We start from the raw sequence: 12815 nt of genomic DNA, 5'->3' as shown, positions 1-12815 counted from the left end.
GTGTCGCTGGAATTAGGAGCCATGTTGTCCCGACATTAGGTAGAGGGAGTGTTTCAAACCCTATTGCATGGGCAGAGCTATGGGGAAGGGCAGCCCTGTGAGCGAGTGGTACTTCAGCCACTCACCTTGTGCACTGTTGTGTATTGTTGTGGGGTCTAAAACTGTGTGAAATGGGCAAATCATATGTTCATGTTAGTATCGGTCTGAAACCTATAGAAAGTAGAATTTAAAGCTTTACTACTTCATTATGATTATTGGATTTGGATATTTTATGTCCTAGGACTTGTTTCAAAACATAAAATGTATAATCTGATTCAAATGTAACTGTCATCTTAGTGTCCCCATCCTACTGCAATTTCTCAGTATCAGATTGTTTTCTTAACTAAGTAAGAGCTTAGAGCAGCAGGCCAGTAACTAAAGCTTTCCAGGACCCACAATAGCCCTCAGTCTGTGGTGTCTGCCACCACCTAGCGGTCTTCTGGGGAATTACCACTGGTAATAACTAGTGGTAGCCTTAGGCCCTCTAATTATATCAACAAACAGCTCACGCATGGTTGCACCTAACCCTGTGCCTGTACATCTCATGCTGCGGGGGCTCTCCTGATGCTTCCTGTCTTGATGCTATGTCTCCTGAACTGTCAGTCACTGGCATTCAGACTGCAGTTTGACCTGTTCATCTGTAATGGAGCCATGAGCAGCCCCCTAGTTCACACACTTCAGGCAGTGGGCATTAGCTTCATGGTCATGAGTCCTTGCTAACAGAACTACAGAGGTACTCGCTGTCTTAACCCACATGTCTTTACTTGCTGACATCTCTTCCACAGCCCTGCTCCACATGCCTTATGTCTTTTCACTTCATATTTACCTCACATCTCAATTAAATTCTGTAATAATTCCATACATTTATATAACACAGTCTGATCACACTCAACCCCATCCCTCCCTTGTGAACCTCCTGTTCTCGCCACAGATCCCCTCCCATTCTCATGTCTTGCTGCTTGGTTTGTTATTGTCCTTGTGAACATAGGTATGACACTGTCCACTGGAGCAGGGGAACTGACTAGTGACCACACTAATGAAGTCAGTGACTACTATCCCTTCCCCAGTAACCACCAACATTCAGTAGCTCCCCAGGGGGAAGCAGGGTCTCATAACCCCCAAACCCTCATTCATGGTTGATTATTGGTCTTCCCAGTCTTGTTCATTATTGAGTGTGCAGATCGTGTCCATCAGATAGTGAGTGGCTCGTCCGTCTTCCCTGTCATGGGCCTGCCTTCTCTGCCGTTTCCCAGTGATGGCCTCTGGGCCTTGGAGGAGATGCAGATGTCCTTGTTAGGACTGCACACACAGCACGCTTACTCTCAGCCAGGAGATTCTGCATTTTCTCAGTTGGAGGCAAAAGGAAGCTTCTTTGACCAAGGCTGAAACCTCACTTCAACTGTCTTAAGCCCACTTCAGGCGGTGCCTGTGCCGTGGTCTTGTCATGTGTAATGTCTCAATGTCAGTTGAGCCTAGCTGACAGGTCTGCTCTTAACCCTCACTCTGGCTCATAAAGGAATTTGCCTGTGGATTTTATCTAGAAGTTTCAGTCAAGATAAGGGCATTTTTGTTTGCATTTGCACTTTCTAGGATTATAGTACATTTTAATTACTTTCAATATGTAGAAGACACACAGACCACATGCACATTCCCTTGATGTCCGTTATCTGTCCATTTGCCTTTGAAACAATTATCAGAACAGTGACTTCCCACTGACCCACTTGACAGATATACTTGCTGTGAGTGTGCCAAGCCAGTAGTTTCTTTGACTCCCTTTGGATTGGGTTTAGCATAATTTTTCCTACTTGGTAAAAAAGTCACTTACTTTACTTGGTTGGCTTGAGTCCTTTCTATGATCTGATGCAGGCCTTTAATGCTGTAGTTTCTTCTAGACCTTGCATTACTGGTACGCACTATTCTGACTTGTATTGTTTGCTGTTTATCAGCAGGTTGGTGACATGGCCTTTTGTGTAGATCCTTATTCAGGTTTCTTCAGCCATTAGATAGATGGGCAAATGTCTCTCAACAAACCCAGGAACCTGGTCCCCTACCTCCCCATGCACATTTGGTTTGCTTGGTGTGAGCTGGTGTGAGCTGGCCAGCGTCCGTCTCTGCGCAGTGCCCTTTGGTCTTTCTGAGCTGTGCACACTGGATGCTGTGAGTCATTCCCTGAGGAAGTGGGGGCTCCTGCTGCCTCCTGACTGCTCTCCCTCTTCAGGATTGTGTTTCAGTCTCTGCTCATTTTTAATGTTCCCCATCTTGACGATCTCTGGCTGGTCTTTCTCTTGCTTTTCTTTATTTCTTAAATGGACTGTATGTATCCTTTGAGTGTCTTTGTTATTGCTGTTTTCCAGGTTAAATATAGTACTTGGAGGCACACAGATGGTTGGGTTGCACTCTTCTTTTATCTCTCTCAGGATGATCATTAACATGTTATTTTCTTTTAAATAACTCTTCCTATAATTTCTGCTGCAGTTTGTTGAATGTATAGTGAAACAGTTCTGGATTTAGATTTTTTTTTTCCTCTCAAAAGGGCACTGCTGTTAACTTAGTAAATTAATCATGAAGTACATTCACTGTCAAACAGTTATATGGAACTCCTCCTCCTCCTTCTCCTCTTCTTCTTTTTCAAAAAAAAAAAAAAAAGATTTTTAAACTTTACTAAGTTTTTTTTAAACCGTCCTAGAAGACTTCCTATGCGTCTAAGATGGAAATACATCCCCCTCCTCTAGGTCCCTGTGCACATCCCCAGCACCTCTGTCCTCATCTTCATGGCCTTTAACTAATCCACTAAGCACGATTATTGCTGCCCATACATGTTTGGTGTTGCAGGGTGGGGCAGTCCTTCATCCTGCCAGTGGCCACCGCCTGAAAGAAAGGCGACTTTCCCACTCCTGGCAGCCGTCAGCTGCCAAAAGCTCCTCAGTTAGGATGGGCCCTTAAGTGCCCCTCTACCTTCCCCACTCTGATGGTTAACCGCCTTGATCTTAGGCAGACACATAGCCACAGCTGCTCTTCATTCACATGCAGGAAACGTCATGCCCAGGGGACAGTTTCACAGCACTGTCACTGTCCTCTGGCTCTTATATTCTTTTTAATTTTTTTGAACAACTTTATTTAAAAAAAATTAATGTACAACAACTTTATTTTACAAAACAAAGATAAATGTACAAATTTTAAGCATTTTTGCATAAAAGTATACAAATACATTTTTGTCAGTGCTTGGTTTTTTTTTTTAAAAAGGTTTGATAGTGTGCATTAAGATCTGACTAGTTGCAATGTGCATAAAGTACATGCAAAACAGGATGTAACCTGGAATTAGTCCAAGTTTTCTTGGTGTGTAAGGATTAAGCATAATGGTTTTTTCTTTTCTCTTTTTTTTTTTTTTTTTTTTTTTCTTTTCTTGAACTTCATATAGTCTGTGAGTTGTTTCTGGGGTGTTTAGAGCTTTCTGGGGTTAGTATCCAATTATCAGTGACTGCATATTCTGTCTGTTCTTTTGTGACTGGGTTATCTCACTCAGGATGATATACTCTAGATGCATCCATTTTCTTAAGAATTTCATAAAGTCATTGTTTCTGATAGCTGAGTAGTACTCCATTGTGTAAATATACCACAATTTTTGTATCCATTAATCTACTGAAGGACTTCTAGGTTCTTTCCAGATTCTGGCTATTATAAATAGAGCTGCTATGAACATTGTGGTGCATATATCTTTGTTGTATGTTGGAGCTTTTCTGGGGTATATGCCCACAAGTGAAATAACTAATTTTCTGAGGAATCGCCAGACTGATTTCCAGAGTGGTTGTACCAGTTTACAACCCCACCAACAATGGAGAAGTGTTCCTCTTTCTCCACATCCTCGCCAGCATCTGCTGTCATCTGAATTTTTTATCTTAGCCATTTTGACTGGTGTGAGGTGGAATCTCAGGGGTGTTGTGATTTGCATTTCCCTGATGGCTAATGATGTCGAGCACTTCCTTAGAGGCTTCTCAGCCATTAGATATTCCACAATTGAGAACTTTTTGTTTAGCTCTGTATCCCATTTTTTAATAGGGTTGTTTGATTCTCTGGTGTCTAGCTTCTTGAGTTCTTTGTATTCCTTGGATATTAGGCCTCTATCTGATGTGGGGTTGGTAAAGATCTTTCCCATTCTGTTCGTTGTTTTTTTTTTTTTTTTTTTGTTTTCTTGACAGTGTCCTTAGCCTTACAGAAACTTTGCGATCTCATTAAGTCCCATTTGTCAATCTTTGACCTTAGAGCTTGAGCCATTGGTGTTCTGTTCAGGAAATTTTCTCCTGTACCTATGTGTTCTAAGGTTTTCCCTACTTTCTCATCTAATAGTTTCAATGTACGTGGTTTAATATGGAGATCTTTGATCCACTTGCACTTGAGCTTTGTATAAGGAGATAAGAAAGGGTCTATTTTCATTCTTCTGCATACTGAGTGCCAGTTGGACCAGCACCATTTGTTGAATAGGCTGTCTTTTTTCCATTGAATGTTTACTGCTCCTTTGTCAAAAGTCAGGTGACCATATATGTGAGGGCTCATTTCTGGATCTTCTATTCTATTCCATTGATCCACATGCCTATCTCTATACCAGTACCATGCAGTTTTCAGCACAATTGCCTTGTAATAAAAAGGTCAGGGATAGTGATTCCTGCAGATGTTTTCTTGTTGTTAAGGATGGATTTCGCTATTCTAGGTCTTTTGTTATTTCATATGAAATTGCACATTGCTCTTTCCAACTCTATGAAGAACTGGGTTGGTATTTTGATGGGGATTGCTTTGAATCTGTAGATTGCTTTTGGTAGTATGGCCATTTTTACAATGTTGATCCTTCTAATTCATGAGCATGAGAGATCTTTCCATTTTCTGAGATATTTCTCGATTTCCTTCTTTAGAGGTTTGAAGTTCTTGTCATACAGGTTCTTCACTTGCTTAGTTAGAGTTACACCAGGTATTTCCTATGTTTTGTCACTATTGTGAAGGATATATTTTCCCTAATTTCTTTCTCCACATGTTTGAAAGTGGAGACATAATAACGGAGACTGAGGAAAATCAAGAAATCATCAGATCCTACTATAAAAGCCTATACTCAACAAAGCTGGAAAATCTTGAAGAAATGGATGAATTCCTAGACAAATACCAGATACTAAAGTTAAACCAGGACCAGGTAAACCATCTAAATAATCCCATAACATATAAAGAAATAGAAGCAGTCATCAAAAGCCTCCCAACCAAAAAAAGCCCAGGTCCAGATGGGTTCAGTGCAGAATTTTATCAGACATTTATTGACGACATAATACCAATACTCTCCAAACTATTCCACAAAATAGAATCAGATGGAACACTACCTAACTAATTTTTTGAGGCTACAATAACCCTCGTTCCTAAACTACACAAAGACCTTACAAGGAAAGAGAACTTTAGACCAATCTCACTTATGAACATTGATGCAAAAATACTCAACAAAATTCTTTCAAATCAAATCCAAGAACACATCAAAACAATCATTCACCATGATCAAGTAGGCTTCATCCCTGGGATGCAGGGATGGTTTAATATAAGGAAATCCATCAATGTAATCCACCATATAAACAAACTTAAAGATCAAAATCACATGGTCATCTCACTAGACGCTGAGAAAGCATTTGACAAAATTCAACACCCCTTCCTTCATGTTAAAAGTCCTGGAAAGAACAGGAATTCAAGGCCTATACCTAAACATAATCAAAGCAATATACAGCAAACCAACAGCCAACATCAAATTTAATGGTGGGAAACTTAAAACAATCCCACTAAAATCAGGGACTCGACAAGGCTGCCCACTCTCCCCCTACCTATTCAACATAGTACTGGAAGTCCTGGCTGGAGAAATTAGACAGCAAAAGGAGATCAAAGCAATACAAATTGGAACGGAAGAAGTAAAAACATCACTATTTGCAGATGACATGATAGTGTACTTAAGTGACCCCAAAAATTCCACCAGAGAACTCCTACAGCTGATAAACAAGTTCAGCAAAGTGGCTGGATATAAAATTAACTCAAACAAATCAGTAGCCTTCCTCTACTTAATGACTCTTACATCCTTGCTTTGCTTTTTAAGCCTCACTTTCCAGAAGTCTCTGGACTCGGCCATGCTTAGTGGTATCCAGAGACTAGACAAAAGTCACATTAAAGCTCCAGATAAGGCCTCTTTCCTCTGCCACATGGCAAATGGAACTTTATGTAAAAGATCCAAGACATAAAGAGCTGTTCATGCCATTGGCCAGGCGGTATAAATTGAACCTGGGAGCAGGAATGCTCAGCGGGACGTTCTGAGGCACTCTTTAACTGAAAGGAGGTAGTTAGCCCACCCAGAGTCTCCATCAGATACAGCAGCAGTTTGGGATGGAAGAGGAACCTGACCTCTACATTTACCTATCTGTCCCACATCCCCGTGTCATGGCTCTAGTTTATGCAGTTAACATGGCACAGCCGTGAGACCCGCCACCACTCCTTCCCTGTGCTGTGCTCATCCTCTGCTTTATGGAGTAGAATTCTCAAAGGCAAGTGTGCACTCAAGAGCACACCATCTCTGCAGCCCATCCTTCCCGGATAGAGAGTGCGACATACTTACATAAAATACGCAAATCTGACCTGTCCATCAAACTGAGGAACAGCTTCCGCTCATGGTGTTTTCTTCTAGTTGTGCATGTAATTTCACACCGTGATGCCTGTACTTGCTGTAGTAAAAGCAGGATTCTGTTTATGAAGTTAGGAGGTAAAAATTAGTTTCCTTCATTTTGCTGTGGACATTTTGAAATTTGCAAATATGTGTTATGTGGTTATAATATATATATATATTATACACTTATACATACATATGTATATATATATATATGAGTTTTTAAAAATTTTTATTTATTATATATACGTACACTGTAGCTGTCATCAGACACACCAGAAGAGGACATCAGATCTCACCACAGATGGTTGTGAGCCACCATGTGGTTGCTGGGATTTGAACTCAGGACCCTTGGAAGAGCAGTCAGTGCTCTTAACTGCTAGGTCATCTCTCCAGCCCTATATGTGACTTTTTAATTTAGTCATATATAAGCTTAGACTGCAAATTTTTATTTGGCTATTTGTTAAGAATATGCTTTTGCAATAATGTCTATGTTTTTATTAATTATATATAAATTAATTAATTAGTGCAAGTTATCTCACAGAAATGTAACTCAAACAGTATAACTCAGACTGGTAGGTCTGATTTCTGAGCTGTAGAGGAAAAATCCTTGATGATAATTAGTTTCAGGTTTTTTTTTTTTTTTTTAGTAAAGATACAAAGGAAGGAATTTTAGAACTAGACAGTTTGCTCAATTGTAGAAAAACCCAAGGCTGAAAATCTTCTCTCCAGAGAGCTGGTCCAAGATCCCTGGGGCGCTTGACCATCTGGTAGTACCTTCCTTTAGCATTAGGAATCATTACTGTGTCCAGTTCAACCTGTGCCACAGTTTTTAAAATCATCTAGATCAAATGTAGTTTATACTTAAGAATATATACACAGGGGCTGGAGAGAAGTTGCACTGGCTAGGAACATTGGCTGGCATTCCAGAGTACTTGGATTCTGTCACATGAAACATTGAAAAAATCAAATTCACGCCGATGCTGGCTTGGCACCCGCCATTGGTCTTCGTCTGTTCCCAGCCCAGCACACGTTCCAAGACCACATGTTCCCTTTATTCAAAGCTCAGCAATCACTCTGCACCCCACAGCTGGCTACTGCCAAATTGGCCCCTCAATCCCAAATTCTGCTAGCTGGGGTGCACTTCTTGCAAACCCACATGCTCAACTGCAGTTACTTTTCTCTGGAACCAGTTGAGTCACGGCATGAAGGAAAACACCACACAGTCTTAGTTTAGAATCAACAGGTAACACACTATCTGGGTGCAGAACCTCGCATCCTAATTTTATACACTGTTCTCTGTTAGAAATCGCCACTAGAACCAATAGCCTCCAGCTTCCTACATTGTGTCTGCTGGCTCCCACTGTCCAAAAGCAAGTTTCTTTCTCCTGTGCTCCCACTTCCTCTCCCCGACCTGGAAGTCCCTCCTCCTCGCCCAGTGATTGGTTTCTTGTAATCTTTATTGATTAGGGGAAAATTTCATGACAGTTCCCAACACCTGTGTAAGAGCTCACAATAGTTTGTAACTCCAGTTCTGGGGATCTGTGTTCAGACATTCATGTATGCACATTTCTATGCAGGTGAAACACACACAAATATAAAAAGTTTAAGACACACCAACACGTCTTAGCAAAGACAGAGGCATAGGAACTGATAATAATTCCTGGGTGTGAATGAATACCTTTGACTAGTATATAAGTGATCCTTTCACCAACCTAGTCCAAGCTAGAAGTGCTGTTTGAAGTTTCTCCTGTAGAACCTAAAGGTCAGACTTTAACATGACCATCTATTAATCTGTTTCTTTTTTATATCTGTAGTATACTTTATATCTACATTTCAGTGAAGAAGTTTGTAACAGTAACACAGTGAGACCCTGGCTTTTCTTTTCCACCTCATAGGATCTGAAGAAGAAGCTGAGGAGAAACAGGACAGTGAGAAGCCGCTTTTAGAACTATGAGTTCTGCTCTGTGAAGTAAGTGCTAATAAATGATACTGTACAAACAAAGTGTTGAAGTGTGGGCATTTCCTTGGAGTAGATTTGAGGGAACTGTCAGGGAGTGTGCAGCCAGCCAGAGCCATATTTTTCCTGCTTGTGTGTGTTTGTGTGTGTGTGTGTGTGTGTGTGTGTATAACAACAGTTCAGGTTGAGACCTTTATATTGCATATGGGTTGTAAATATGTAGCTTGAAAGATCCCTCAGGACCTACATTTTTAAGAAAATTAAGATTATTGTAGCCAAACTATCAGTGCTATCTCTTGGCTTAATTTCAAATACCCTCCTAATCATGTCTAAGGTCATCGGTCCTGTGAAGTATGGGATTGATCTACCTCCCTCTTATACTTGTGGATGGAGAGGGTGTGTGAGGGACTTGTTTGAGATGTCACAGCATAAAGTGGGGAACTGAGCTCAGATCCACCCAGTTATATCCCAGGGACTTCTGCAGGTTCCCATAGGGATGCATCTCAAGGGTGTTAGCACTTCTGATAGGAAAGCTTTGCTCTCTAGCATGGAGGGCATTGCTGGGTGTCTTCATGTGACAGGTAAGTCACTTGAACATCCTCATGCAGGGACAGTAAGGAGTAAGCAAAGGGCAGCAGTGTTTCTGGCCATAGCCACTGTGGCTCACAAAGCAAGGGAAGGCAGATGGGCCGCTGGCCCAGCCAATGCCACAGCAGATGAGCCCTGTGTCTACGACACTGTCAGCACACGGCACAGCACAGCAGCTAGACACACAAGAGACAAAACTGTCAGCAAGAAGTAATCAGGCTTTATGTTAAACCCGATAAAGTAAAGGTGAATTTGTTGTCATGCCAGTGTCCTTGATGTATCTCTGTCTTGATGTATCAGTCAACACAGCACTTGGCCTCCGCCTCCTACTCACTCTGTGTGTCCACTCTTTGTCTAAGTGTGAAGACCCTCACTGCACGTCACCCGAGGAAGACAGCTGGAGTGGTGGATCTGTTCACTGTTGGATGCTGATGAGCTAGTGAGTTTATTTATGGTGATACCTCATGGACATTGCTCCACCCCACTCACATCATCCCTGCCTGTGGCCATTGGGTTATGCTGTGGTCCTTCCTCTGAGTTTCGGTCTGACCTGTTAATGAATAACTCAGTCTCGTGCTGCATCAGAATCAAAAGACTGCTTAATATATTAAAATAACAATTTTGTAGTGAGTGAGATGCCTTTTTATTTCAATTCTCAGAATGTATTTTTTGTTTCATGTCTCAGATTTCTTTTGTATTTCTTTTTTAACTCCTTACATTTCACTTGTGTTTTTAAACTCATGCACATGTGCTCTTTATACAGTTTTAAAATAATAAAGCCAACATATCAAAATGACTGTTGCGTTTTCTCTGTATTATATGTTTGTCCAGCAGTGGTGGGTCACAAAAGAAAGAGGGTGTAGCCTGGGGGCATAGAAGATATTGTCCTGTGTTTTGTATGACTCTCCTGAGACTTCTTGTTCTGCATACAACCTGCAAAGGCTGTGGATGCTTTTGCTGCCACTTTTCCTGGACGTTCACTTCGTTAAGATTAATATCAACTAATTTTACATCATTAACTGTTTCTCCAGTCACTTTTCCAAATTCACTTCCGGCTCCCGTGAAGGACAGACCGTGAGCCTCCATCATTGGCTGGTGTCATGCTAGGAAGGCTAGGTAACTACATGCAGCAGCAATGCTTTAGGCTTTGGTGGAAACAGGTCCTGTGCAGATCCAGTCCTGCATATGCACTCTTTCAAGAGTATACCCACCCCAGCAGTGCCACAAGGAGTCTGACGGGGAGGCTGGGGTCCAACCAAGAAGGACTTCTCATAGTAATGGAGAGTAGAGGGAACTCTCCAGGTCTGTTCTTGGGATAGGACCTCAGGAACGTGATGGAACAATTTCAGTGACAATTTCCTGTGTCAGGAGTGGAGCAGTGTGTACCTGAAGCCTTGCGGGATATCGGTACTGAGAGAGCACTGGCCTGAGCCACTTGCCCAGTCCTCTCTTGGGAAGAAGTCAACTGATCACAGAACGTAGCTGGACATTGTACTCCTGCACCGGTGCAATCAGGCAGGGGAGATGATCTCAGCGGTACTCATGCTTCCTCTGGCTCGGGATGAGTGCGCCTGGGGTGGGTGTCTGCACTGCACCCAGCCTGTGCTCTGGCCTCTCATCACTGCGTGATGGTATCCTAGAGTTAGCTTTACGGTGGTGCCTCTGGTATCAGCCCAGATGAGAGTTTTCAGTGCATTGAGCCTGCTTCCATGTCTTTGCTCATAGAACACATTGCTGTGGCCCCATCTCTGTCAGCTGGAACTGGGATGCACATTAACATCCTCCTCTGTACTCTGGGGGAGAAAAGCATCTGATTCCAGCTGAAGCGGTGTGTCCGCCCCAGGGAGTCCCGCTGTCCTCGGTGTGACTCTTCAGCTTGGTAGCCACCACCCAGCATGAAGCTAATTTTTTTCCCCTCTACTACCCATCCTTTGAAGCAGAGCAAAGCTGGCTGCGGTTTAACTGCTTTATTTTCTCTTCTAACACCCTAGCTACCCTTTGTGTTGCCCCAATCAGTGGTGGGTTTAGCTTTGAACATTTTCCAGGAAGCAACCACATTGACCAAGCAGGTAAGCAAAAGATGCCTGAGAAAATAAAGCCACCAACTATAACAGTGTCATCTTGCACACCATTAACCTCCAGTGCCCCCCCAACCCCACAGCTGGCACTCTGTACGGCTGATACTTAGGAGCCCTGGTGGGCTCTGGGGGTGCTGAGATGTCTGACCACAAGAGATGCTGCCTGTGTCCCGACTAGTCAAGGCCTCAGAAAGCTCCTGCTGTCAGTTGTCAGTACTCTGTCTGTACGTAACCACTGCAGAAAGAGTTCCATGTCTGGAAAGCCAGGTGAGGAACTAGGACTGGAAAAGTCTGATAAACTTATGACCATCAAAGAGTTATCTGCGAGTCTTGTTCATGTATTGATCCAAAATGTAACTCTGCTCGCCCTCCAAAGAACCTGCTTTTTAGACTGAGGCTGATTGTAAACAGCCTGTCCAGTGTTAATGTTAGATACTACTGATTCAAATGTAGCTCTGACTTGTTAAGTGTCCATTAGAAAGGGCGTGTCGCAAACACTGAACTCTTGGCTAGCTACACACGCGGAATATTTGATTTATTATCTCTCCTTACAGAAATGCACTGAGGTACCACGTTTGCTGGTATTATTGCACGGTGGAAAATGGGGAAAGAACATGCATAGACACGTGTACACAGACATATAGCGTCAAACTGATGAGATGTTTACTTTCCAGAAAAACATAAACTGATGCCACCATGAGATCTGTTTTATGCTTGGAAAGTTAGCATGGCACGCCTGTTTGACAGGCCTCTTCCATGTGTTCACATACACCCGGCCACAGAGCCAGGTGCGGCTCTCCCATGGAGGACTTGGCGTCTCTTCTCAGTATCACTAGAGAACATGGAAAAGTATATTCTGTTATTGTACATATGTGCAAGTATTCATGTCCACATAGAGGCAAGCCCAAGTGTTGACTTTCAGGCACTGTCCACTCAGGCTGGCCTTGAACTCACCAAGTGAGCTAGGCTGACTGGCCAGTGAACACCAAAAATGTGCATATCTTAGCCTCCTCCTGGTTGAGATTAAAAATGCCTATCACTATTCTTAAATTCTTATGAGGGCTTTAGGGACTGACTTGAGCCTTCATCATTATAAAATGTATTTTTGTTTTGCAAAATTTGTTAAATGGCAAAATAAAAAAATACAAAGTGGTGTACATAGGTACTGGAGAAAACTCTGAGGTGTGTTGTCCAGAAGTTTTCTCTTTGCTTTATAATTGAGACATGGGGTTTCTAAACTAGTTGTATTTATAGTTGAGAAGTACTTAAAGGCCTCTGCTTGCCCGGGCTCCATGGGAGTATAAGAATACCTGAAAAGCTTGTCAGCCAAATTGTCCCAGCTGTTGAGGTGGTTGGAGCACACACTAAGCTCTTTGTCAAAGGCCTGCTTGGGGGTAGGACTGGATAATTGTAGTTAAAACCTTTTGGATTTTTTGAAGAAGAGTTGCTATCCAGACAGGACTTTCTGCTTGTGAGATTG

General features: G+C 42.3%; 1 protein-coding gene across 2 annotated transcripts in view; it reads left to right on the top strand.

Annotated features, from left to right (window-relative positions):
• STARD3NL (STARD3 N-terminal like) overlaps positions 1-10033 on the top strand; it is a 37693-nt gene extending 27660 nt beyond the window's left edge. Inside the window, exons 8-9 of one of the 2 annotated variants that reach the window (XM_080918097.1) lie at positions 8608-8681; positions 9617-10033. In XM_080918097.1, coding sequence (XP_080774223.1) covers positions 8608-8666 — 59 coding nt within the window. In that variant the 3' untranslated portion in view covers positions 8667-8681; positions 9617-10033. Of the gene's footprint in view, positions 1-5070; positions 5207-8607; positions 8682-9616 lie in introns of those variants that run through there. The other variant, XM_080918098.1, reaches the window with a different exon arrangement.
• Positions 10034-12815: the final 2782 nt, after the last annotated feature.

This window comes from Micromys minutus (assembly GCF_963924665.1).
Source record: "Micromys minutus genome assembly, chromosome: 6".
Classification (NCBI taxonomy): Eukaryota; Metazoa; Chordata; class Mammalia; order Rodentia; family Muridae; genus Micromys; species Micromys minutus.
The sequence above is the reverse complement of the archived record's forward strand: the minus strand, read 5'-3'. Positions and strand labels throughout refer to the sequence as shown.